Source organism: Mobula birostris, chromosome 7, assembly GCF_030028105.1.
Source record: "Mobula birostris isolate sMobBir1 chromosome 7, sMobBir1.hap1, whole genome shotgun sequence".
Classification (NCBI taxonomy): domain Eukaryota; kingdom Metazoa; phylum Chordata; class Chondrichthyes; order Myliobatiformes; family Myliobatidae; genus Mobula; species Mobula birostris.
Window position 1 is genome coordinate 60,048,794 of NC_092376.1, and position 27,527 is coordinate 60,076,320.

The window sequence follows — 27,527 nt, forward strand, 5'->3', positions numbered from 1 at the left end:
TACCTGCTGTGCACTTCATTCTTTTTCTTAACCAGGGCCTCAGTATTGTTGACAGAATGTCAGATGGTGATGAGGAGGCAGCGAGGAACGAGGTAGATCAGCTGGTTGAGTGGTATTGTAACAACAACCTTGCACAATGTCAATCAAAAGAAAGAAGTTGATTATGGACTTCAGGAAGGGGAGGTTGAGGAAACACAGTGCTTATCAAGGGATGAGCAGTTGCAAGTTCCTGGGTATCAACATCTCTGAAGATCTGTCCTGGGCCAGCAAATTGATGCAAATACAAAGAAGGCACGATGGCAGCTATATTTCATTTGGAGTTTGAGGAGACTTGGTATGTCACCAAAGATGCTCGCAAATTTCTACAGATGTATACCACAGAGAGCATTCCAAATGGTTGCATCACCATCTGGTATGGAGGAACCAATGCACAGGATTGGAAAAAGCTGCAGAAAGTTGTCAACACAGCTAGCTCCATCATGGGAACTAGCCTCCCCAGCATCAAGGGCACATTTACAAGCCAATGCCTCAAAAATACAATATCCATCATTAAGGACCCCCATCACCAAGAACATGTCCTCTTCTCATTGCTACCATCAAAGAGGAGGTACAGGACCTTGAGGAGACACACTCGGATGTTTCAGGAACAGCTTCTTCCCTTCCACCATCATATTTCTCAGTGGACAATGAATCCATGAACACTGCCTCACTATTTTTCCCTCTCTTTTTGCACTACTTATTTAATTTAATTTTAATATATACTAATTGTAATTTATAGTGTTTAAATTATTATTATGTATTGCAATGTACTGCTACCACGTAACAGCCAATTTCACAACATTTGCCAGTGATATTAAATCTGATTCTGATTGATTCTAATTTTGATTCTAAACCTGTTGTCCTTTTTTATTCTACAGGAACATACAAACTGTATACTCTCAATTTCATTTTTTAATGCCTCCCACTTACCAAGTACACCTTTGCCAGAAAACAGCCTGCCCCAATCCATGCTTGCCAGATCAGGCCTGCCCTTTTCCATAATTATTTTGAAACTAAAGGTATTATGATCATTAGATGCAAAGTGTACCCCTCTACAAACTTCTGTTTCCTTCCCTGATTCATTCCCTAATAGGTGATCTGGTATCTTATTGTTATTACAAAAATAAACTTTATTCATAAATAAAATGTTATTTACAAGAATAAACTGTTCAATGCCTTTTTATTCTTTACATTCATAGTCAACGCTTTCCATACTGTTCTGTTGCTTTCATGTACTGCTGCCACTTGTGTAGCACTCTGGGTGGTATACTGCTACAATAATAATTGAGGGGCTTCCTTCCTCAGCCCAGCCCCTCATTCTCCAGAAGGAGAAGAACTGAACACTGTGGTGCTTCCCCACCGAGCCCTTGAAGCTTCAGTGCGTCCCTCAGCAGATACTGGCAGTCAGCAGCATTCCTTTATGAGCACCTCAATGTGCTGGCAGACCAACTAGTTTTGCATAGAACAAAAAATGTCTTTTACCAAGTTGATCATCTGCCAGTAGCACTTGATGTTTGTCCCTGGAAAGGACAAAGCTTTGTGTGTGTCCCTGGGAATGGCCTATAGATCAGAGAGACCCGTTCCACGCAGCTGCTCGGGATGAACTGTGACACAGCCCTCTTATCTTTCTGCCACCCCTTTTCAAATCCACAGTCCACAAAGAAGTGAGCTACTGTCCCTTCACCACTACAGTTATCCCACAGGTGGTGTGCTGTGGGAGTGATGCTTGGGGCGTGCAAGAAGAATCTGAGTAGGAGGGCTCTCCTTCCTGCACTATCCCCTTAGCCATTATTAAACTGTATTATCTTCCTATTTATGGCCTCACTAGCGTGTGGCATGGGTAGCAATCCTGAGATCGCAACCCTGAACTTTAACTTAGCACCTAACTCCCTGAACACATTTTGTAATATCTTGTCACCCTTCCTACCCATGTCATTGGTACAGATGTGGACTCATGACTGTTCTGACTGCTCATCCTTCCTCTTAGGAATGCTGTGGGCTTGATCCAGGAAGTATATGACCCTGGCACTCAGGAGGCAACTTACCATTTGGGAAACTCGTTCTTCTCCGAGCTTCCCATCTGTTGTCTTAACCACTGAATCTCCTGTCACTACTGTTCACCTCTTCTCTCCCTTCCCTTCTGAGTACAAAGCCAGATTCAGTGCCAGAGACCTGACCGCTGTGGCTTTCCTCTGCTAGGTCTTTCCCTCAACAGTATCCAAAGCCATATACCTGTTGTGAGGAGAATGGCCACAAGGGTACTCTGCATTGGCTGGCTTTTCCCTCTCTCAGTTACTCAGTTACCTGTGTGCTGCACCTTGGATGTAACTACCTCCCTGTTGATCAACTCCTCCGCCTCCTGAATGATACGGAGTTCATCCAGCTCCAATTCCTTAACACAGTTTGAAAGAAGCTACAGCTAAATGTATTCTTGCAGGTGTAGTCATTATGGATACTGGAGGTCTCCCTGCCTTACCACCTCCCACAAGAGGAGCATTCCATTATCCTGCCTGGCATTCCCATAGCTCAAACTGTGCAATAGGAAAGAAAGAAAGAAAAAAATAAACCAAAAAGATATCTACCTATAGCCTCTGTCTCTTCTTACCAAAGCTTTAACTGCTTAAGCCTAATTTTTTTTTAGTGACCCTTGCCAAGTGCTTAGTTATGCACAATTCAGACTCCTCTTGGGAATTGTGACATGTAGAATGTCCTGACTGCCCCGATTGCTTCTTTTGAAGTCTCTTTCCTGCTATGGAATCCAATATCTCCACGGGAACTGTACTTCTCTGAAAGATAAGCACATGACCAGGCAGGGAATGGAGGGTACAGACCATGTACAGGCAGATGGGGTTAGTTTAAATTGGCATCATGGTTGGCAAGGGAATCCTGGACCATAGGAATTGTTCCTTTGCTGTAGTGTTCTCCATTCTAATATTATAGATGTAGAAAATAATTCAGAGGACTATATAAAGCCATGCAAAAGTCTAAGGCACATGTATAGCTAGGGTGCCTAAGACTTGTGCACAATATTATATTTGTCAATGTCGAGAGGAGATCGAGTTTGTAAATTTGGCGGGAGCAAAGGAAGTTGGGAATGGTGAGGGTGGAGCACTACGTGAGTGGTGTGGGACAGATGGCAGAGGAGGCATGCCAGGGTGGGTGGGTGGTGTGGATGTTGACATGCCCAATCCTGAGACAACAAACAAGGTCACTTGATTTCAAGCAATTGATTTATTGATCGTTATGAAATGTCTCTCTGGTGCTTCCCACTCCCTCTCCTCTCCCTTCCCCTTTTCCCAATTGTGATTCCTCTCCCTGCCCCCTTCCCACTCTCAGTCCACAATAGAGACCCATATCAGAGTCAAGTTTATTATCACTCACATATTACATGAAATTTATTTATTTTGTGGCGGCAGTACAGTGTAAAACATAAAATTATTACCGTACTGTGCAAAGGTCTTAGGTGGTTGTTGTTCAGCTGTTAAGTCAAATCTGACTCTTCGTGACCTCATAGACTCCTGCACACCAAGCCTTCTTGTTGGAAATTGCCTCTCTAAGATCCCCCAAGGTCATATGCATCGTCTGAGTAATATTATCTATCCATCGTAGCCTCTGTCATCCTTCCTTTACCTTCTGCTTTACCTAACGTGAACAGTGGACACATGAACAGAGACTTTAGCAAGTTCTAGAGATCTCTGCAGGTTTTTGCTGTTACCTTTGGGTCCTCTTTCACCTCCTTCAACATTGCGCTGTTGGTATGATCTTTGTAGGTTGCCCATTCCTAGGAAGAGTAGCAACAGTACTGAGCTTCCTCAATTTGCAGATGATTTCTCTTACTGTGGACTGAAGAACGCTTTAGAAATGCTTTTGTAGCCTTTTGCTTTTTCATGCATCTCCACAATTTTTCTTCTAAGGTCCTCTGAAAGTTGTTTTGATTGAGGCATGGTGCACATAAAGAGATCTCGAGAGAGAGATGAGTAGACTCTTGTCAGTAATCTGACTTTGTGTGTCTTTTTTTGTATAGGGTAGGGCGCCTGTACAACCCACACCTCCAATCTCATCTCGTTGATGGGAACACCTGACTCCAAAAAGCTTTTGTAGAAGACATTGCCCCAGAAATTCATATTTCTTGAACCTAGACTGTGATTGTGTAAATGTACTCAATGTAGACAAGAAGAAGTACAATTGTTGGTAATTGTTAATAATTTAGGCAGATTGTGTTTGTCTATTATTATCTGTTATTCACCTTGGATAAAGATCAGACCACATTTTATGAGTAATGCAGAAAACCACGTAATTGCGAGGAGTTCACAAACTTTTCTTTGCAACTGTATTTTCTCTAGTACTTGACATTTCTACCCTAGGAAAAAGATGTCATATATTCTCTCTGTGCCTCTCAATATTCTATATGAGGTAATCCCTCATCCTCCAATGCTCTAGCAAAAAGTTCAGAAACTTAACATAGTGATTTGTATTAAAATTTATCTCTCCAGCAGTACTTTGTTTGCTATTGGATACTGAAATGTTACGGGTTGTGCTATTCCTTGAAGTGTTTTATCATGTTTTTCAGTAAGATATGGATTTTGAATACACTATTACATATCCCTTTAATCTCAAAATTTGCTTAAATTTGTGTAACATTAAATTGCTTAAATTTAACTTTTTAAATGCATTTTATTTTGTATATAATAAAAGAAGATAATTGAAATATAATAAATATGGTAACAGGAGCTGAACAGCATTTCTCTTATTTTTGTACTACCTATAATATTTTATATGCTACTGATGTCAGTAAGCTTGCATTTATTGGCTATTCTTGGTGGTTGCTTTAGGAATGTTGTCCTGGGCTGCATCCTGACAATTGCTAAAGAAAGGGTCAACTTCCAGGCTCTACATGAAACAGCAGGTTTTCTTTTACATAAAAGCTAAAGGGACCAGTTTAATATTTATAGCAGAGACTTTGGTTATTCATCCAGTGGCATTATGATATGGGACAAATAACCAAAATTTACACTAACAGACTTCTATTGGCCGACATCACTCATTAGCACTCTGTTTTGTCTTGTTCATGTCTTTATTTTGTTGAACCCTCTGGTTTTTCATTTTCTGTATTTACCAGTGCCAGCTAAAGAAATCAATTTTTATTTCTGTCATCTGTCTATAGCACTACAGTCAGCTCAAAAAATGTTGAAAAAGATTTTAAAGTATTTGCTGTATTTTTGATGTTAGTTTCTTCTATGTTTCTTCACTTTCAAAACACGTTGAACTTAAAAATTGTTTGATGCTCCATGAACACGACATAACATCCCAATTTTAAGGCTCCTTGTGTTTGCATTATTGAGGATCTTTCTTGTTTGTGAACTAATAACTGAAATGTGAAAGAGAATAAGGAGAAATAATCAATTATATTTCATCAGATACCCTCATCTAATTCTGTGCATTTGTTTAGAATCTGCTTTAGTGGTTTATGCAATCAGATCAAATTCAAGCAAGTTCATTTTTGCATAAAGCACTTTGCAGTTTTTTAACATTTCTTTCCTACTTTCATTGTTGTCAGCTTAACTGTCTCCAAATTTTGATTCTGCAGAAGTGTGACTTTAGATCATGCAACTTGCAGTGCAAAAATAATTAGCAGAGAAGTACTGAACATGTTCCATATGATGAAGCTGAATGTGACAGATATGAGAGGGGTAAGTTAAAAATTAATGATTAAAATTGATCGCTGCAAGTTACGAACTTGAATGCCACCATGAAAAATTAAAAACAAACTATTTTGATATTCTTCAGTTGAATCTGTGTGATGTAGGTCCCACACCACCAGGTTTAAAGTTATTACCCCTTAACCATCAGGCTCCTGAACCAGAGTGGATAACTTCACTCACTGGCTGATTCCACAACCCATGGACTCACTTTCAAGGACCCCACAGCTAATGTTCTCAATGCTATTTATTTATTTATGTATTTATTATTTTGTTTTTCTATTTGCTCAATTTGTTGTCTTTTGCACTGGTCTTTTGTCTACTCTCTTGTGTAGTTTTCCATTGATTCAGTTGTGATTCTTTGTATCTACTGTGAATGTCCACAAGAAAATGGATTTCAGAGTAGTATATGGTGACATGTATGTTCTTTGATAATAAATTTACTTTGAACTCTGAATGCAGAAAAGTGATGAAACGACCAACAATTGGCAGTCAGTTACCAGGTTCCCAGGCTTCAAGCAAGATGAAATTGTGTTAAAATAGCATATTTTAAAAGGAAATGTGTCTATTTCATGTACCATTTTTAGTTCTTGGTATCACATTGGAAGCAATTTCAAAGTCTTTGAGAGAAGGCAAAATAGATTTTCTGAAATAAGTTCCATGATTAGACACTTTAGTTATATGGTGAAATTGGAGATGCAATGATTATTCTCAGTGCAGAGAAGGCTAAGAGGAAATTTAGTTGAGGTGTTCAAAATCATGAAATATAAGTGACACAAAGATAGGTTGGAAAATAAGTCGTGAAGAGGACACAGAATATGCATAGATTATGTGAGTGGGCAAAAATTTGGCAAGTGCAGTATAATGTGGAAAAGTGTGAAATTGTCCTTTCTGGCAAAAAAACTGAAAATTACATAAGGTACTTTCCTGAAATGTTAAGGCATTCTTTTGTTGCAGTTAGGTAGAGTATTATATTGAAGGTGAAAGAATTATAAGATATTTCCAACTCAGAGTATTAAGGGAACCAAGCAATGTCACAGTCCTGTTAGTATTTAACTTTGCTTTGTAAATAGTAGAGTTGATGTGTTAATGTAATATAATAATTGTTCAGTGTTTTAATGTACCTTTAAATTTTTTTTGTCTGTTTATCATTTATTTTTGCTCAAAAAGCATAACTCTAAGAAATCCATTTAATTACATGCCTTGTTACAGCAGCAAAAGTTAAATTAGGGGTAGAAGCTGTGAGGTTAGACTTGGCGGAGACTCAATGGGCCAAATGGCCTACTTCTGCTCTTATAGTTTATGGTCTAATACAAACAGGCAGCTCAAAGGTGAATCTTAAAGTGAGTGAAAGTAGCAGGCTGAAGTATTAGTTTTGGGATTTAAAAATTTAGAGATTAAATTGAACCAACTTGGAAGTAATGGTATCAAAATGTATAATGTGTTAACACAGCAAATGCTGGGAAATACTGTCAGTCAGCTGTTGGAAAAAAGAACAAAATGGTTAATATTCTGACACCTTTTACACTGTCAGTCCTGATATAGAATCTCGACCTGTAACGTCGATTGGTTGAGTCTGCCTGACCAGCTGAGTTCATGCAGCTATTTATATTTTGCTTCAGACCCTAGCATCTGTTACTCTTATGTTTCAGATCAGTGAACTTCAATCAAATTTTTGATGAGAGTTCTTTAATAATAGGTGGTACAACAATTCTATCTAATTTAAATGTGGCACCCTTTCTCTAAGCCATCTCTTTCTGTTTTGGTGGTTCAAGTTTAATGTTTAATGCTAAGGAGTGACTTTTCTAATTTCATTTGGAAAGTTGTAATCTTTTGAAGAAAAATAACTTATTTATAACTTAATTAAATTGAAAGTAACAGTTGTATTTGCGTTTTAAAGATTATTGACAATAAACTGCATCATGAAAAAAGGAGCAGCAAGCCAGGAAAGAAAAAAATAACTTAGCCGACAGCTTGAATTTTGATATTACTAAGGGAAATCATTGATATTAATTACTGAAAAATTATTAAAATACATATACCACTGTGCAAAAGTTGTGTACATATTTATAGCTAGGGTACCTCAGTCTTTTGCACTGTGTTGTATTTGTCAATGTGCAGCAGAGAGCAAGTCTGTACATCTGGTGGGAATAAAAGATGTTGGGAATGGTAAGGGTGGAGTGCCATGGGAGGGGTGTGGGACAGGTGGCAGAGAAGGAGTGCCAGAGATGTGTGGTGGTGAGATGCAGTCACACCCAGTCCTAAGACACCAAGGTACGTCATTTGGTTCCAGACAATTGGTTTATTGATCATTACAGAACACCTCTTTGGTGCTTTTCACTCCCTCCCTTCTCCCTTCTCCTTTTCCCAGCTACAATTCCCTCTCCCTGCCTCTCAGTCCACAATAGAGAGCCATATTAAAATCAGATTTATTATCACTCACACGTCTTGACTTTTTTGCAGCAGCAGCAGTACAGAGCATTACATAAAATTTACTACGATACTATGCATAAGTCTTGGGTTACTTAGCTATATATATGTGCCTAAGACTTTGGACAGTACTGTAACTTTGGTATATAATAACGACAGGACATTAGAATGTGAGTGCAGAGGTTTTTAAACACGTTCTAATAAGTAATGTCTCAGATTCTAAGTATTAAATGTAAATTGCTTCTTTATCTAGAACAAATGGAGCTACATTATATTCAAGCTTTCAGATAATTCAATATGACACAGCTTGGACAGCTCTGTATAAAACACTTTATTTTATTCATGCAATTTGTGGCATTATTTGGTATGCTATTCCCCCAGTTATAAGTTGCACTGCTGTATGAAGCTCCAATATTTGAGTACATTGAATAATTGTGAAATATTCTTGGAACTGCACAATAAATGTGATGCAGTTAAACTAAAGTGTGAATAAAAATATAACATTATTATAATCATATAAAGATGTATTTGAATGAAGTCTAATTTTTTTTTCACTTTTCTTTAGGTTGGAATTCAGATGAATCAGTTAATCCCGGATACCAAAGCTTCACTTAATTCCTTCTCTTCATTTATACGAAGTAACTCTGCTGGTGGGTTATCGTGTCCAAAGACAGATCTGTTTCAGAAATCAAGATCAAAGAAAGCTGTGGAACCCAGGCTTTCAGAAGGTTAGCAAATTGAAACTTGGTGACTCCCACCATAGAAAAAGTTGAGAGAAGAGGAAGGAGGGTCATTTGAATAACAGAAAATGTTAGTGATGAGATGGATTGGAGGAAAAGGGGATAGGGTGAAGAAAGCTTGTGTTGCAAAATTGCAGTGAATGTTAACATTGAGCAAATATGGGGAGAAAATATAATGTGTGAAAGACCACATGGAAGTAGGCAGAGAGCCTTCCAACTGCCATTCTTTTGCCTGTTTGTTCTACAATTCAGCTTTTCTGAAGTGTGATTTCTGTATGACAATTGCATACTGAAGACTTGTGTAAAATGTTATTCTGCTACTCCTTGACAAAGTGGCAAATCTGCAAGTATTTAAAAAAATGATTATGCCTAAGGCCATACTTACCACGCAGGTTATCAAAACTATCAAATATGTTATCAGTATACAAATCCTTAATGCGCATAACACCGTTCAAACCCCATTGTCTGAAAGCTGAATCGAATGTGGAGGGAGGAAATAAATGGTTTTTATGAATGGGGCCCAAAACTGAAGCTGATATGAATTTATAGTGGCAGCGAAATTGATTAAAAATTTTGAGGGTGGAGAGCACGACCGGGTTAGATGTGAATTGAGAGGATTTCAATGGTAAGGAAGAATACACCAAAGCTGGGAGAGATGAGGAGTGGCAAGACCGTGACTCAAGCAGGCACCAGATTATATCTGGCTGGTGGAGCCAAAATAATACTTTTTGAATGTTCGATGCCCAGTAATAATGAATAAAGCTGGGAAGACCCATTCCACCTACGTCACGACCTCTTTGGAGAGTGTGCTTATTAACCCTTGGGACCTTATTTTCCCAAATAAAGGAGGTTATAGCTTGGTCGACTGATTTAAAAAATAACTTAGATAAGAAAACTGGCAAACACTGAAACAAATAAAGAAATCTAGGAAGTGTACTCATTTTCACTGACTGAATTCTCCCAGCTATAGTAAGGGGTAAACTGCGCCATCTCTCGAAATTAGCCTTCATTTGGCTAACTTGAGGCCTGTAGTTAGCTTCAAAAAGAGATGTAAAAGAGCGAGTAATATGTATTCCTAGGTATACAAAACCATCTTGAGATAAAGGAAAAGGCAAAGATTCCTGTCGGATCTGTAGGGCCAAGTTATAATGGGAAAGCATTTGCTTTTTTGAAAGTTCAGTTTATAGCCAAGGAAGGCTCCAAAATGACCTAATAATGACACAATAGCAGGACTACTACCTGCAGGGTCGCTAACATAAAGTAAGAGGTCATCAGCATATAGGGAAACACAGTGTTCCATGTCCCCTTTTCTAACACCTTGAAATAATGTAGTTGACTTAAGTGCAATAGAAAGAGGCTCAATTGCAATTGCAAAAAGAAGAGGGGACAATGGGCAGCCTTGGCGAGTGCCACATGTTAATGGGAAATAGTCAGATCGAAAATAATTTGTCTGTATACATGCTAAAGGCGAGTGGTATAATAGCTTAACCCAAGCTATAAATATTTTGCCAAATCCAAATTTCTCCAAAACACTAAACAAGTATACCCACTCCACTCTATCAAACGCCTTCTCCGCGTCCAAGGAGATAACAACTTCTGGACTTGGAGAATCACTGGGTGAATAAACCACATCAGCCAGTCAATGGATATTAAAAAAAGAATTGCGATTTTTAATAAAACCTGTTTGATCATCTGAAATTATCTTGGGAAGGGGACGTTCTAAATGACATGCAAGCACTTTAGCCAAAATTTTCACATCTACATTCAAAAGTGAGATGGGGCGATATGATCCACATTGAGTCGGGTCCTTGTCCTTTTTAAGAAGTAGTGAAATAGCTGCTTGTGAAAGAGAAGGGGGTAAGGAGCCATTCTCCAAAGATTCCTAGAAGGACCGGTATGAGCTTATCCTTAAATTTCTTATAAAATTCTATTGAATAACCATCAGGACCTGGGGACTTACCACTCTGCATAGCCATAATGGCATTATTAATCTCTTCCTGCCCAAGAGCCCAATCTAGGTTCTCCATCTCCTCTGGTTCAAGAGTTGGTATTTCCAAATTATCTAAAAAACATTCCTTATTTGTTTTATCTGAGGGGAACTCTGAGGCATACAGAGAGGAATAAAAAGTTGCAAAGATGTTATTAATCTCTTTTGGATTGCTTGTCAAGTTCTGGTGCGTGTCTGTTATCTGGGGAGTAAGTCATGGTGCAGCTTGACGTTTCAACCGATGAGCCATAAGCCGGCTCGCCTTGTCACCATATTCATAATAGAGGCCACGTGTCTTAAGAATTAATTGTTCTGATAGGTTTGTAGATAGAAGATTAAACTTTGCTTGCAAATCAACCCGGCTTTTATATAATTCCGCAGTGGGTGCCTCAGAGTATTTTCTCTCCAGGTCCAAAATAGATTGCAATAACACTTGCATTTCCTTCCTACGCTCTTTATTGGCATGTGAAGTATAGGATATTATTTGACCCCTCAAGTAAGCTTTTAAAGTTTCCCAAAGTAAAGAGTACAATACCGACTCAGTTTTGTTAGTCTCGAATCTTGTGAGCATATCTAATTCTTAAATTATGTTTCTTTGTCTTACACTTTCCTTACGGCATTAACTTTATTTAATTGAAGCCAAAATATATCATATTTCTGTTGTTTTTCCTAACTACAAAATGTTGTGACTTTGAAAAAGGTAAGATGAGATGATTTCAATTCCAATGAAAGTAAAATTCTCAACATTATATGTCGTCTGTTGAGTGAATGTGTGGCACTCACTGGACAAGTCAGGTTTCAAAATTGGCATTTGAAAGGCTGCTGTATTGAAACAATGTTAGTACTTCAAACACAAACAGTACAGGCTGTTCAGCCCCCAATGTTGTACCAACCCATTAACTTGTTTGAACACCAATCTTACCCTCCGTCCCACATAGCCTTCCATTTTTCCTTAATCCGTGTGCCTATCTAAGAGTCTTTTAAATGTCCCTAATGTATCTAGCTCTACCACAACCCCTGGGAAGCGCATTCCATGCACTACCACTCTCTTTTTAAAAAAAAACAACTACCTCTAACATCCCCCTGTACTCCCTAGCAAATGCATTAAAGTTATGCCTCCTTATATTAACCACTTCCACCCTGGGAAAAAGTCTCTGGCTGTCCACTCTATCAATGCCTCTTACTATCTTGTGAACCTTTATGAAGTCACCTCTCATCCTCTCCAAAGAGAAAAGTCCTAGCTCGCTCAATCTATTCTCATAAGACATGCCCTCTAATCCCAGTAGCATCTTGGTAAATCTCCTTTGCACCCTCTCTAAAACTTCCATGTCCTTCCTATAATGAGATGACCAGATCTGAACACAATAAACTGAACTGAGCTAACCAGAGTTTTATACAACTGCAATATTACCTTGCGGCTCTTGAACTCAATCCCCCAATAATGAAGGCCAACACACCACATACCTTCTTAATCGCCCTATCAACTTGGCTGTATTTTTGTGGGATCTGTGGATTTGAACACCAAAAACGCTGCGTTCCTCCACACTACTGAGAATCCTGCTGTTAACCTTGTATTCTGCCCTTAAGTTCAACCTCCCAAAGTGAATCATTTCGAACATTTCTGGATTGAGCTCCATCTGCCATTTCTCAGCCCATGTCTGTATTTTATCAATCTCCCATTGTAACCTACAACAATTTTCTACACTATCCACAACACCCCCAGCCTCATGTCATCTGGAAATTTACTAATCCCAGCTTTCCATTTCCTCATCCAAGTCATTTATAAGAAATCTCAAAGAGCAGGAGTCCCAGAACAGATTGCTTTGGAACACCAATGGTCACCAACCTTCAGGCAGAATGAACTCCATTTACAATCACTCTCTGTTTTCTGTGGGCAAGCCAATTCTAAATCCACACAGCTAGGTTTCCTTGGATCCCACACCTGGATTTTTGAATGAGGTATGGGAAACCTTGTCAAATGCCTTAATATACACTATATATATATATATATATATATATATATATATATATATACACACTCACACACACACACCCTTCATTAATATGTTTTGTCACTTCCTCAAAAAATTAAATCAGGTTCGTGATACAACCTGCCCCTCTCAAAGCCATGTTGACTATCTCTAATCAGATTGTGTTTCTCCAAATGCTCATAAATCCTGTATCTAAGAGTCCTCTCTAATAGTTTGCCCATCATTGACATAAGACTCGATGGTCTATAATTCCCAGGGTTACCCCATTACGTTCTTTGAACAAAGGAATAACATTTGCCACCCTCCAACCCTCTGGCACTACTCCTGTGACCAGTGAGGACACAAAGATCATTGACATAGGCACAGTAGTCTCTTCCTTTGCTTCCCTTAGTAGCCTTGGGTATATCCTGTCTGGCCCTGGGGACTAACCTGTCTTTATGGTTTTCAAAAGTTCTAGCACATCCTGTTACTTAATGTTAACATGTTCCATCATATTAGCCTGTTCTACAATGACCTCATGTTTGTCAATGTCCCTTATACATTAAGGACCTCCTCTATCTCCTCTGACTCCAGGCACATGTATCCTCTTTCATCTCTGATCATTCCTACCCTGACTCTTGTCATCCTCCTGTTCTTCTCATACATATAGAGCACCTTGGGGTTTTTCTTAATGCTACTCATCAATCCTTCTCATGTTCCCTTCTACCTCTCCTGTCCACTTTTAAGCTCCTTCCTCGCTAACTTCTAATTCTCAAAATCCCTGTCTGGTCCTTGCTTTCTAAACTAAGAGTGCTTCTTTCTTCTTTTGACTAGATATTGCACATCTCTTGTCAACCAAACATTTCCATTGGGCATCTCCCTGAGTACATTCATTCATTCCCAATTAACATTTCTACGTTCCTGCCTATTTGCATCATCATTCACTCTCCCCACTTAAATGCTGTCCCATACTGTCTATTCCTAGTTTTACACCGTAAAACTGAAAATGAAGTATCTTTGAATAGAGAGTAATTCTATTCTGTAGTTCTTTTGATTTACGTTTTATATTTGTGGTAGAAATGTAATATATTTATGGATTTTCATTTCTATCTCACTGGGCTTTATAAGAAAAATGTTTGCAGATAATATAAACAAAAGTAGTTTATTCTGTTTAACCTTCCATTTTACTTAACAGAAGGTAGGAACATCTTCTTGAGGCCATTGTGCAACCATCTGTAGAAACTATAAGGTATTAAATGCTGTTGCTTTTCACACTTGTCAGTTGTACATAACTATCATGTACAATATTTATTTATTTCACACTCACTTTGCTGTATTTTGTTACATGTATTTACAGACTCTGATTCCTTGAGAAAAAAGACACCAACAAGTGGACACTCTCCATTGCTTTCATCTAGTACAAATATCAGTAAATCAGAAACTTTGTTAAAATCTGATGGAATACGTACCTCTGAGAACACACCCATCCATAGGAATGTAGCTGATGTTAATATTGAAGTGCCATCTCCTTCTCAGGTAATGTGTAGATATTTGTTATTTCGGCATCTTCAACAACAACATAATGGCTTATTGAATAAGCTGGTCTCAGGTTTTAATTTATGTCTGTGTAAGGGGGTTTCGACTTTTATGTTACTGTGGAGGCTAATTAAAATGGCATCTTTGTTACGTTAATCTGGGGAATGAGGCTTTGTTGTGTTAAACGCTGAGAAAGTTTGCGCTAGCAGCTTGTTTTGTTTTAGAGTGTGAAAAGAGGGTGCTATTAACCAATTGGGATAGTTGTTGTGGTTTTGGTGTATTTGAAGATACTGTATGTGCGGGGTTTTGGGGCAGAAGGCGGGAGAGCGAGACAAAGGATGGAGAAGGTGCTGTGATGTCCGCTAACGGGGTCGGACCCCGAGGAGGGCGTTTGGCGAGGAGACGGAGATGGACTAGGGTGGAGCGTCTGGTCGACCACCGTTGTTGGTCCCAGGCGGCCGGTCGAGGTGGTCCGAGCGGTCGCAGGGTGAAGAAGAAGATCCTTGAGCTCCAACTGTTTTGTGCACGAAGAGATTGAACTTTGATAAGTGTGGCGCCTTTTATTTTCCTTTTATATTTTATTCTCTCTTAATTACATAGTTCCAGTAATATCTATAAACTGTAAATCGTTTAACTGCATCTGGTGTATTGTCTGTTACTTGGGCGGGGTGGGGTACCTCACACAGCATCCACACAAACTATTACCCAGTTTGGCGGGGCCGAGGGCTGTTTTCCTAGACGACAGTGAGCCGAGTGACCCTGTGGGTGGCCAGCCGGGGCGGGGGGGGGGGGGGGCTACATCTGTATTTGAAATATTGTTTCAAAAAGTTATCAATATCTGCTCCCAGCAGTCTTAATACAGCTTAATCGTTATCTCAACCTTTCCCTGGACAATAACTTCAGAGAAGAACAGGTCTGTTGTTTGTGATATATTAGTAACTTAAGAATTGATGCTGTGGTATAAATGGCATACATTGCTGAATTTATTGTAATGTAAGATTTTCACCTCCTATTTAAACTTCTATAATTCTTGAGGAACACTGGGATCCATGCAGATCAATTCCACAGATGGATTCTTCAATGCACAGATATAATATTTATTAAAATGTTTAGTAAGGTAACATTTTTGGTTCTCCCAACTTTTTGAACTTTGAGAAGAGTTCAGGAACCTCATTGATAATTTATTGGTTAAAACACTAATACTTTTTCAGAGACTGGAATTGACCATATTTTTTTCTCTCAGTTTCAGTACTTTTAATTTAACACGTGAACCTGAAGTGATGAAGTGTAGATGGTAATAAAGATATCCATTCAGGAAAGATTCAAGCAGTAGATTTTTTTATGTAATGGTTTCATCTTTTGTTTCTTGAGAGTTCATTGTTCTGGAAAAATGCATTGTAATTCTAATTTTTGGTACTTTACCTACTGAAAAATGGATTGAAGCTAAGTTCCAACTCATTTTTGTAGTGTTTGTCAAAAATACTTTTTCCTTTTTCTAAATTTCACTATCTTTTTTTTCTCTTTCTTGTCTGAAACAGACTAGTTTCCATTAAAACCTCCTCTAGTACCTTGCCCAAGTGACTACTGCTCATCTGTGAACCTTGAAAAAAAGCACAGCAAAATATTAAACTCTCATTTATTATTATCATTTTTCTTCTTCTATATTAACAAATTTCATGACATGTGCTGGTGTTAATAAACCTGATTCTGATTCTTACCTATTTCCATATCTGACACCCTCTTTCACACACTTTCAACGTGGGTTACCAGAGAGTTATGCGAGGGAGGAACCTTCCCTGACATTCTGAGAGATACTGAGGCAAAATGTACTAGCCTACTTTGAAACCAGATTAGTGAATCTCTCAGCAAATTGATATGGTCATTCAGTTTCTTGTATAAGTTAACCCTTCTACTTAAGGAATTACCTTTTCAGTATTCTGTATGTACCTGTATACCTTTTACACTGGAAGTCAGATGGAATTTCAACTATATATACATACACAATATCAAAATATTGTATTTTGAAGAATGGTAAATTATTAATATAGTTTTTTATATTTGGACATTAAATTATGTAGTCAGTGTCAATGTAATGACAATTTTAAAAGAGAAGTGCATATTTTTCTGTTTGAGTACTTAAAGTAAGTGCTTTATTCTTGACATACTGTAAAGCTTTGAGAAATTTGTAGAATTTACACAGTACAGGCCCTTCAGTACACAATGTTGTGCTGACCCTTTAAGCTATTCCAAGATGAATCTAACTCATCCCTCCCACATAGCCTTCCATTTTTCTTTCACAAACTCATTTATGTCTGGTTTATCATTGCTTTTAGATTTTATCCATGTACACTGGTATCACAGCTACTAGGTAGTTGATGTATCAATAATGTGAAAACTAAACCTTTCAGAGAATGAGCTCATACAAACATTTTTAAGAGAATAATATGATGGTTTTCCTTTTTTTAGATAGATCCTACCGTTTTGGCAGCACTTCCTCCAGATATAAGAGAGCAGGTGGAGCAGGCGTTCTCTGCTCGACAGCAGCCCAGTTTTACTGACATCCGTATCAAAGAGTCAATGAGAGGCATTGCCACAGGACATGTGCCTGCAACAATGGGGACACTGATCCTTGAGTTACCAGGAGCTCAGGAAACAAGCAATGCTGCTGGAATGATAGTAGCCCTCCCAGCTTTTTCACAGGTAAAATGCCTGTTGTTATTGTACTTCATTTCTGTGTAAATCTTAAGAAAAGTTTACACAAAATGACCAAATCATCTTCTTGTAAATAGGATTTAGTATTCAGGATATTTTGTTTTTAGGTTGATCCTGAGGTTTTCGCTGCTCTTCCCCTTGATGTACAAGAAGAACTAAAAACTGCTTATGATCAAAAACATCGACAAGGTGAGAATACTAATAAAACCAGATTCTTTGATAATATCAATCCTAATACAATCTCTTAATATTCAGATTTCTTTTTTTTCAATGCTGCCAGGCTAAGATGTAATTTTACATAAATGTAATTTGAGGCATCATGGTAGCAGAGCTGTTAGTGCAACGCTATTACAGCTCGGGGCGTCGGAATTAAATTCCAACATCATCTGTAAGGAGTGTTTATGTACTCTATGGAATGCGTTTTTTCTCCCGAGTGCTCTGGTTTCCTCTCACAGTCCAAAAACTTTCCAGTTAGTAGGTTAATTGGTCATTATAATTTGTCCCATGATTAGGTTAGGGTTAAATTGGGAGTTGCTGGGCGGCGTAGCTCAAAAGGCCAGAAGGGCCTTTTTCGCACTGTCGCTAAATAAATAAATATGTAGATAGATAGATAACATTTTTACCTTCATTGAATAGAATCTATAAATGGGTAAACACAAGGGAGAAATCAATGACATTTCAAATGAAGTAAGGTGCAAGGAGATTATAAAGTGACATTTGTCATCTCTGTTACCAAACATAAATGTATGTGTACATTCATTCATATAATCTAATTTAATAAAGTTTATGTGGTCTGTGAATGTATATACAGAAACTTGAAATATTATTGGCTATGTAAGGGAACATGTGATGGGTAGATTACCACTTCCCACTTTGGCTTGCTGTTGACCCAGGTCCAAGTCTAAGGAGCATGCATTCAAAAAGATATGAACACATTTGTATTAATTTTATTTTTGAAACATTACAATCTACTATTCACAGATAATCGAACTACCTATCATTCGCAGGAGAAAGAACCAAATCAATATAATTTGCAGATTGGAACAACTTGTCAGTAGTTATGAAAGCTACTTTATTACTCTTCTACATCTTTAAACAACTACCTAACAATTGAAGAAAACATGCCAGGAATGCATTAACCTAAATATCCATGTGTATTGCTAGCATTTTGTTTAGTTGAGATCTAACAATGAAATAGTTAGCATCTGAAGTTTACCTCCTTTTTATCTTTTTTTAACTAGTTGTCATTTGAGTGACATTTCATAGTATAAGCAGCTTACTATATTTCTTTCTATATTTTTCTTGCTATATGGCTGTATCTTTATATTTTTACTTATAGTTAATAAAACTGGTTATGATTACGGGAAAAATTATTGAATTGTATGTGACAGTTTAAGCAGTATTAAATATTTCTGATAGCTGTGTTGACGGTATTTACACGTGGGGCCATCCCTTCTTCTATTTAGGTTTCCTGATCCAAGCTATGAAGCTGCAAAGAGATTCAGAGGTGCCTCTGGGGCACATTGGAAGGGAGATTTTTTTTTCTTTGGGTCATCTTCTTGGTATACAGTTCCAGATGGCAGTCACAATCCATTGCTTTACTCAAGGGACATCCTTGTATATGAGAGCCTACACAGAGAATGTAATTTGGTTATTCAACCCACCTTTCATTTAGTTTCATAACTGAAGGATGTGGTAGATGATGGTCTAGAAAATGATAAGGAAGCAAAATAATTATTCATTGTTGTGATTTGCTTAGATGGTAGGGCATGTCAGGAATTTTAGATGGTAGGGTATGTTAGGCAGTAGGAAGAAATTGAATGGAACTTGAAGCTTTTGGTGTGACTTGAGTGGTACTTAAAGATATAAAATACAATTTCTTACTGTTTTAGGCCTGAAAAGTCAGTTACTACAGTTGAAGAATCCTCTTCCTGAAAAATCAAAGAAACGGTTTAAAAAGAAGAATCATACCAGTCCTATTAAAGCTCTAAGTCCTCTTAAAAATAAGTTAATGGTCAGTCCACTTAAAGTACTGCCTGACTTGATTCGACATGAACACCAAGGCAAAGAAAAAAATCAGGTAATATTGTGCTGTACACTAACTCTGGTTCAGTAGTAAATTGTGTTTAGTTTTGAACTTGCTGAATATTTTATTTTAACATAGATAATTTGCACATAAAACTGCTAAAATCTGTTCTATTCCTTTATCTTCATGATAGTCTGACTGGCAGTTTTGTCTATATTTTCAAGAAGTATTCATGTATCCTGTCTGGCCCCAGAAATTTATCTACACTAATGCTTTTCAAAATTTCCAGTATATCCTCTTTCTTAACCAACATGTTCCAGCACGTTTACGCTGTTCTATTCGACCTTACAGTCATCAAAGTCCGTCTCAGGTAAATGCTGAAGAACGTACTCATTAAGGACCTCTCCCCTGACTCAAATTGCATTTCATCCTTTATCCCTGATTGGTCCTACCCTTGCTCTAGTCATCCTGTTCTTCAGCCAACATTCTGTCTTAGAATGTATCAATTGCTTAACTTAATCAAATTGACAAATTTTTATTTGCTTACAGAGTGATCCTGTGGCTTCCACATCTGATCATCAGGCTATCGCATCCCCACAGCATGATACCTGTGCTGACTCAGTGTACCTGAGGGCTAACCTTGCCGGAGCCTACGAACTGAAAGATGTAAAATCACTTCTAAAAGAATGGGTTACAACAATTGGAGGTATGTCTAAAATAATAGTAGTACCTTGACATAATCCTTTTTATGTTTGACATCATAACTTGATTCATGAGATGTAAATTGTTACTGAATAAGAATGTGGTAGCTCCTAGAACACAAACTTGTGAGGAGTGGGATTAGGCCAATCAGTCCTTCCAGTCTGCTTCACCATTTAATGATATCAGGGCTGATCTAATTGCAACTTTCGTTCTGCAATCCTGACTAGCCATGGTAACATCTGGCTCCTTTGCTTATTGCAAATCTGTTTAACTTTACCAGTGTTGGCGCGTGGCCAAGTGCTTAAGGCGTTCGTCTAGTGATTTGAAGGTCGCTAGTTGGAGGCTTGGCTGAGGCAGCGTGTGTGTCCTTGAGCAAGGCACTTAACCACACATTGCTCTGTGACGACACCGGTGCCAAGCTGTATGGGTCCCAATGCCCTTCCCTTGGACAACATTGGTGGCGTGGAGAGGGGAGACTTGCAGCATGGGCAACTGCCAGTCTTCCATACAACCTTGCCCAGGCTTGCGCCCTGGAAACCTACCAAGGCGCAAATCTATTGTCTCATGAGACTAACAGATGCCTATTATTAACTTTACCTTGAAAGTATTGAATAGTTCTGGTACCACAGGCTTTGAGGAAAAGAACGCCAAAGTTTCTCAATTCTCGAGGGAAAAAGTCTACCTTTTCATCACCACTGAAGTCCCAGTGATGTCAGATTATCAGAGTTGTACTCCACTCCAATGTTCAAAGTTCACTTCAAAGTTTGATGTGTTACGTATTCAGAGATGCTCTTCTGCACACTGCTCTCGTAACAGGTGTTTACGTGAGTTACTGTCGCCTTCCTGTCAGTTTGAACCTGCCTGGTCATTCTCCTCTGACCTCTCTCCTTAACAGGGTGTTCTCACTCACAGAACTACCACTCACTGGATATATATTTTTTGCACCATTCTCTGTAAACCCTAGAGACTTGTGCGTGAAGATCCCAGATTAGCCATTTCTGAGAGACTTAACACCTCATCTAGCACGAGCAATCATTCCACGACAATCACTTAAATTATATTTCTTCCCCATTCTGATGTTTGATATGAACAACAACAGAATTGCATGCTTTTATGCATTGAATTGCTGCCACATGATTGGCTGATTAGTTATGTGTATTAACAAGCAGGTACACATGTGTACCGAATAAAGTGGCCATGATGTATACTGTGGAGAGCATTCTAACTGGTTGCATCACCATCTGGTATGGTGGAGCAACTGCACAGTATCAGAAAAGGCTGCAGTAAGTTACAAGCTTAGCCATCTCCATCATGGGCATTAGCATCCCCAGCATCCAGGACATCTTCAAAAGGCGATGCTTCAGAAAGGCGGCATCTGTAATTAAGGACCCAAGGCATGCCCCCTTCTCACTGCTACCATCAAGAAGGAGGTACAGGAGCCCAAAGACACACACTTAACACTTTAGCTACAGCTTTGTCCCCTCTGAATTCTGAATGGACAATGAACCCATATACACTTCCTCAGTGTTCTTTTGCTCTCATTTTACACAACTTATTTAATTTTTAAATTTTTTTATTGTAAGTTGTATTTTTTTTATTATGTATTACAATGCATTGCTGCCACAAAACAGATTGCATGACTTATGCCAGTGATATTAAACCTGATTATAATTCTGAAGGAAGCATATAACCAAGGAGTTAATATATATAACTAATGATGGAGGAGACCTGTCAAGAATATAAGAAGTGCAGGGAGATACTTAAAAAGAAAATTAGGAATGGAAGGAAGGATCACAAGAAATCCCTTGTAGATGGGATTAAAGTGAATCCAGAGGCTTATTAAATGAAAATGAAAACAAGGTAGGGCCCATCAGGACAAGGGGGGGTGATCTGTGCTAGAGCTAGAAGGTATACATAAGGTTCTGAATTAATACTGTACACTGGTGTTCACAAAGGAAACAGATTTTGTAGCTGAATGATTCAGTGAAGGGGGGTCAGTGAAAGTCAAAAGCAGATCTCCATAAATAAAGGGGAGGTTCTTTAATGCCTAGACAGGCCTAAAGATGAATAAGTCCCCAGGACTGATGAGATTTAGCCCAGGCTGCTGCAGAATGCAAGGAAATAGCTTGCTGGGGCTCTGGCTAAGGTTTTAAAATGTTTACTGGATGAAAATAAGGTAAAATGACTGTAGAACAGACATGATCCCTCTTTTCAAGAAAGGCAGCAGGGAAAAGCCAAGTAACTCTTGAACTATGAGCCTAACAGCAGTGGTAAGGAAAATGCAGAACACAATATTTGAGAGAGAGCATTAATGATTATCTGGAAAAGCAAGGCCTAATCACAGGCAGTCCAACGAAGTTTTATTAAAGGCAGATTCTGTTTGACCAATTTGATTGAATTGAATTCTTTGAAGACATAACCGAATTTATTGATTCTGGAAGTATGTGTGGTTTACATGGAATTCAGTAAAGCCTTTGAATCAGTTTCTCATTGTGGGACCCTGTCAAAGTTGTAGATTCCAGGGCAAGTTGGTAAACTGGATCCAGATTGGCTTGGTAATGGGAGACAGAGGATGGTGATAGAGGGTAGCTTTTATGATTGGATGCCATAAGACTAATGGTATCACACATAGATCAATGCTGGGAACTTGCTTGATTGTAATATGCATGAATGAGCGTTTGAATAACAGCCAGCCAGAGATCAGGAGTATGAGGAGGAGTAGCCCAATCAGGTCAGCGAGTGTGTATTAAAAAGTAGCGCTTAGCAGGAGTTTCAGCGTTTGAACAGTGATCAATCAGAGATCAGAATTCATTAGCAAGTGCAAGTTAAAAGACGTGGCAAGCGGAGCAGCCTTTGTTAGAGTGGACAGTGTTAGAGTGGGGATTTTGAGGCTGTAGCTTTTTGAGGCTTCAGTGAGAGAAGGGGAAAGCTCTAGGTAGACTTTTTTTGAGTTTATTTATTGTTTCTTTCTTTATAATTGCACAGTTAGAGCAGCTGGATAGTTGAATGTTTCTCTTTTGGGATGTGCAAGGCAGGGAGACCTCCAGTATCCCTGACGACTTCACCTACAAGAAGTGCATCTGCATTAAAGAATTAGAATTGGAGCTGGAGCTGGATGAACTCCGGATCATTCATGAGGCTGAGGGGGTGTAAGATAGGACATATAGAGAGGTAGTTACACCCGAGGTGCAGGAAACTGGGTGACAATCAAGAAGGTGAAAGGGGTTAAACAGCCTGTGCGGAGTACCCCCATGGCCATCCCCCTAAACAACAAGTACACCACATTGGACCTAGCAGACGAAAGTCAGTCAGGTTTCTGGCACAGAATCTGGCTCTGTAGCTCAGAAGGAAAGGGAGGAGAAGAGCTGCGCTGTGCTGAAAGGGGATTTGTTAGTTTGGGGAACAGAAAGGAGTTCCGTGGTTGAGAGCGAGATTCCCAGATGGTATACTGCCTCCTGGCTGCCAGGGTCCGGGATATCTCAAATCGAGTCCTTAGCATTCTTAAGTGGGAGGGTGAGCAGCTCCTGCTTATGGTCATGCTCCATATAGGTACCAGTGACATAGGTAGGAAGAGGGACGAGGTTCTGCAGAGTGATTGCAGGGAATTAGGTGCTAAGTTAACTCCATCCAGGCTTGTGATCTCAGAACTGCTACCCATGTCATGTGCTATTGAGACCAGAAATAGGAAGATCATACAGTTTAACACGTGACTAAGGAGTTGGTGTAGGTGGTGGGGGGTGTGGGGCTTCAGACTTTTTGATCATTGGGCTCTCTTCCAGGGCTGGCGGGACCTGCATAGAAGAGACAGTTTGTACCCACATTGGAGGGGGAGTAATATTCTGGTAGGGATGCTTACTAGTACTGCATGGTTGGGGAGGAGATTACGGGGAGACAGGAACCAGAGTGCCAGAACAGAGAATGAAGTGGTTGTGGAAACAGATGTTAAGACCTCATACAAAGTCAGGAATCAAAAGGTTGTGTATATTTCAAGAAGTATTATAGGAACGACAGGTGAGCTCAGGGCATGGATGAACACATGGAATTACGATATTGTAGCTATTAGTGAGACTTGGTTTCTGGAGGGGCAGGACTGGCAGCTCAATATTCTGGGGCAACACACACATCTCCTATTCTGGGGTTCTGTTGATTTAGACATGATAGAGCAGGAGGGATTAAAGGGGGACAGTGGCATTACTAGTCAAGGAAAATGTCACAGCAGTGCTCAGTCAGGACAGATTGCTTGTTTAGTGATGCCTCATGGGTAGAACTAAAGAATAAGAAAAGTATGACCATGTTACTGGGGCAGTGTTACAGACCACCTAAATCCATGGGATTTAGAGAAATTTGTAGAGAGATCACAGACTATTGAAAGAATCAAAGAACATTTATTATCAAAGTATGTATGCAGTATCAGTATACAGCCCTGAGATTCATAAAACAAAAAAAAACATGGAACCCATTCAAAGATAAACATCAACCCCCCCCCCCGTGTGCAAGAAGAAACAAATCGCGCAAATGGCAATCAAAAACAAACAAGCGAAAAACACAAAATCAAAAGAGTCCAGGCATATTCAGTTCAGCTCAGTGTTCATTATCTGCAGTCTGCCCTGATTCAAAATCGCCCAAAATAGCAACAAAATAAAGGAGCGCCCAGAAACACGTTGTAACATGAGCTACAGAGTCAAAACATAAATCACGTCAATTAAACCTTGCCTAAATCCCAAAACTCTGGCACCATCCTCTGGCAGCATTGAGAGAATGATCATCTGAATGCAGAGACCTTCCTCTGGGAACAACAAGCAAGAGGGGGAGAGATAGTGCTGTACACTCCCTCGCCTTGATGATTTTAATCTTTATTGGTGCTTTGATCATCAAGAAATGGAATCAATCATGGCCTCACACCCTGTCTCTAGGCTTCTTAGCCTCGAGGCTACATGCCTCACAGAACACCCTCAGAGACAGTAAAGCTTAATCAGCCCAAGAACACACCACCAAAATGTAGATCACAGGCTCCAACAGTAACAGATCCATATTTGAAAGAAAAGAAGTGAACCATCTGGAGGACATCGCCCTTGGTCGTGTTGTTTGCTGGCACCATTTTTTATCCACCTTTCAGCTCCTGCACAACCGCTCACTGACTGTAACCCAACTGGGAGAAATACAAGATTGTGATAGCAGGTGTTTTTAACTTTCTACCTATTGACTGGGACTGCCATACTGCAAAAGGACTAGATGGGATAGGTTTATCAAATGAGTTCAGGAACTTTTCGTTAATCGGTACATAGACATCCCAACAGGAGAGTGTACAATACTTGATTTCTTGTTAGGGACTGAGACAGGGCGAGTGACAGAAGTTTGTATAGGGAAACACGTTGTGTTTACTGATCATAATGCCAATAGTTTCAAGGTAATTATGGAAAAGGATCTGTCTGGTTCTTGAGCTGAGATTCTAAATTGGAGAAAGGCCAGTTTTGCTGGTATCAGAATGGATCTGGCACATGTGGATTGGGACAGACTGTTTCCTGGCAAAGGTATACTTGATAAGTGGGAGGCATTCAAAAGTAAAATTTTGAGAGTACAAAGCTTGTACTAAAGCAGAATCAAAGGCCAGGTTTACAGTTTTAGGGAGCCTTAGTTCTCGAGAGAGATATTGAGGCCCTGGTTAAGGAAAAAAAAAGGTGCATAGCAGGTATAGGCAGATAGGAACAAATGAGGTACTTGAGTATAAGAAATGCAAGAGAACATAAAGAAATTGGGAGGGTTAAAAGACGGTATGAGGTTGCTCTTGTAGACAAGGTGAGGAGAATCCTAAGGAATTCTACAGTTATGTTAAGAGCAAGAGGATTGCAAAGGACAAAATTGGTCCCCTGGAAGATCAGAATGGTGATCTATGCATGGAGACAAAAGAGATGAGGGAGATGTGAAATTGATTTTTTGGCATCTGTATTTACTCGGTGTGGCGCGTGGCCAAGTGGTTAAGGCGTTGGACTAGCGATCTGAAGGTCGCGAGTTCGAGCCCCAGGCGAGGCACCGTGTTGTGTCCTTGAGCAAGACACTTAACCACACACTGCTCCAGTCCACCCAGCTGAAAATGGATACCGGCAAAATGCTGGGGTTAACCTCACGATAGACTGGTGTCCTATCCGGGCGGGGTGGGGGGGGGGGTGGGAGAGTCTCGTACTCTCAGTCGCTTCACGCCACGGAAACCGGCATAAGCACCCGCCTGATGAATCTATAAGGCTCGGGACAGACTTTAACTTCAACTTAACGTATTTACTCGGGGGACAGATACAGTCTATAGAAGTGAGACAAAGCAGCAGCAAGGTCATCAACCCGATACAGAGGAGGTGTTTGCTGTCTTGAAGCCAATCAGGGTGGACAAATCCCCAGGACCTGACAAGATGTTCCCTTGGATGCTATGGGAAGTAAGAACAGAAATTACAGATGTCCTATCAGATATTTAAATCATCCTTAGCAACAAGTGAGGTAGTGGAGCATTGGAGGATAGCTAATATTGTTCTGCTGTTTAAGAAAGGCTCCAAGAATAAGCCAGGCAATTATAGTCCATAAGTCTGACATCAGTAGTGGGAAAGTTTATGCGAAAGTTTATTGGAAGGTATTCGAAGAGACCGGATATATGAGTATTTGGATGGACAGGGATTGATTAGGGTTAGTCAGCATGGCATTGTGCTTGGTAGGTTGTGTCTAACCAATCTTAGAGTTTTTTTGAGGATGATACCAGGAAAGTTGATGAAGGCAAGGTAGTGGATGTTGTCTACATGGACTTCAGCAAGGCATTTGACAAGGTCCCACATGGGAGATAGGTCAAGAAGGTTCAGTCACTTGGCATTCAATATGAGATATTATATTGGATTAGACATTGGCTTTGCTGGAGAAGCTAAAGAGTGGTAGTAGATGGTTGCCTCTCTGACTGGAGGCCTGTGACAAGTGGAGTGCCACAGGGATTGGTGCTGGGTCCGTTGTTGTTTGTCATCTTTATCAGCGATCTGGATGATAATATGGTAAACTGGATCGGCAAATATGCAGGTGATACCAGGACTGGGCATGTAGTGAACAGCGAGGAAGACTAGTAGAGCTTGCAGCAGAATCCGGACCAGCTGGAAAAATGGATTAAAAAATGGCAGATGGAATTTAACGCAGACAATTGCGAGGACCAACCAGGGTAGGTTTTACATATCGAGTGTTAGGACACTGAGGTGTGCGGTACAACAAAGGGATATGGGAATACAGGTCCATAATTCCTTGAAAGTGGCATCACTGGTAGATAGGGTCATAAAGACAGCTTTTGGCACCTTAGCCTCCATAGGTCAAAGTAATGAATACAGGAGTTAGGGTGTTATGTTGAAGTTGTACAATGCCTATAAAAAGTAGTCCGTCTCCCCCCCCCCCCCCCGGAAGTTTTCATGTTTTATTGTTTTACAACATTAAATCACTTGGCTTATTTTAACACTGATCAACAGAAGAAGACTCATTCATGTCAAAGGGAAAATGGATCTCTACAAAGTGATCTAAATTAATTATAAATATAAAACACAAAATAATTGATTGCATAAGTATTCAGCTCTAATATGACACACCAAATCATCACTGATGCAGCCAATTGGTTTTAAAGTCACATAATTAGTTAAATGGAGATCGCCATGTGCAGTCAAGGTGTTTCAATGA

The 27,527-nt window shown here is 39.4% G+C and overlaps 1 protein-coding gene across 3 annotated transcripts in view; it reads left to right on the forward strand.

Moving 5' to 3' along the window:
- The window catches only part of rev1 (REV1 DNA directed polymerase), a 100,806-nt gene that overhangs the window by 65,616 nt on the left and 7,663 nt on the right, over positions 1 to 27,527 (forward strand). For all 3 annotated transcript variants that reach the window (XR_011886582.1, XM_072263274.1, XM_072263275.1), the window contains exons 15-21: positions 5,627 to 5,729; positions 8,734 to 8,896; positions 14,223 to 14,401; positions 16,868 to 17,101; positions 17,221 to 17,302; positions 19,006 to 19,193; positions 19,689 to 19,845. Coding sequence is in view for 2 of the 3 variants with exons in the window: in XM_072263274.1 (XP_072119375.1) it covers positions 5,627 to 5,729; positions 8,734 to 8,896; positions 14,223 to 14,401; positions 16,868 to 17,101; positions 17,221 to 17,302; positions 19,006 to 19,193; positions 19,689 to 19,845 (1,106 nt within the window). In the remaining variant the exon portion in view is untranslated. The remainder of the gene's footprint in view (positions 1 to 5,626; positions 5,730 to 8,733; positions 8,897 to 14,222; positions 14,402 to 16,867; positions 17,102 to 17,220; positions 17,303 to 19,005; positions 19,194 to 19,688; positions 19,846 to 27,527) is intronic.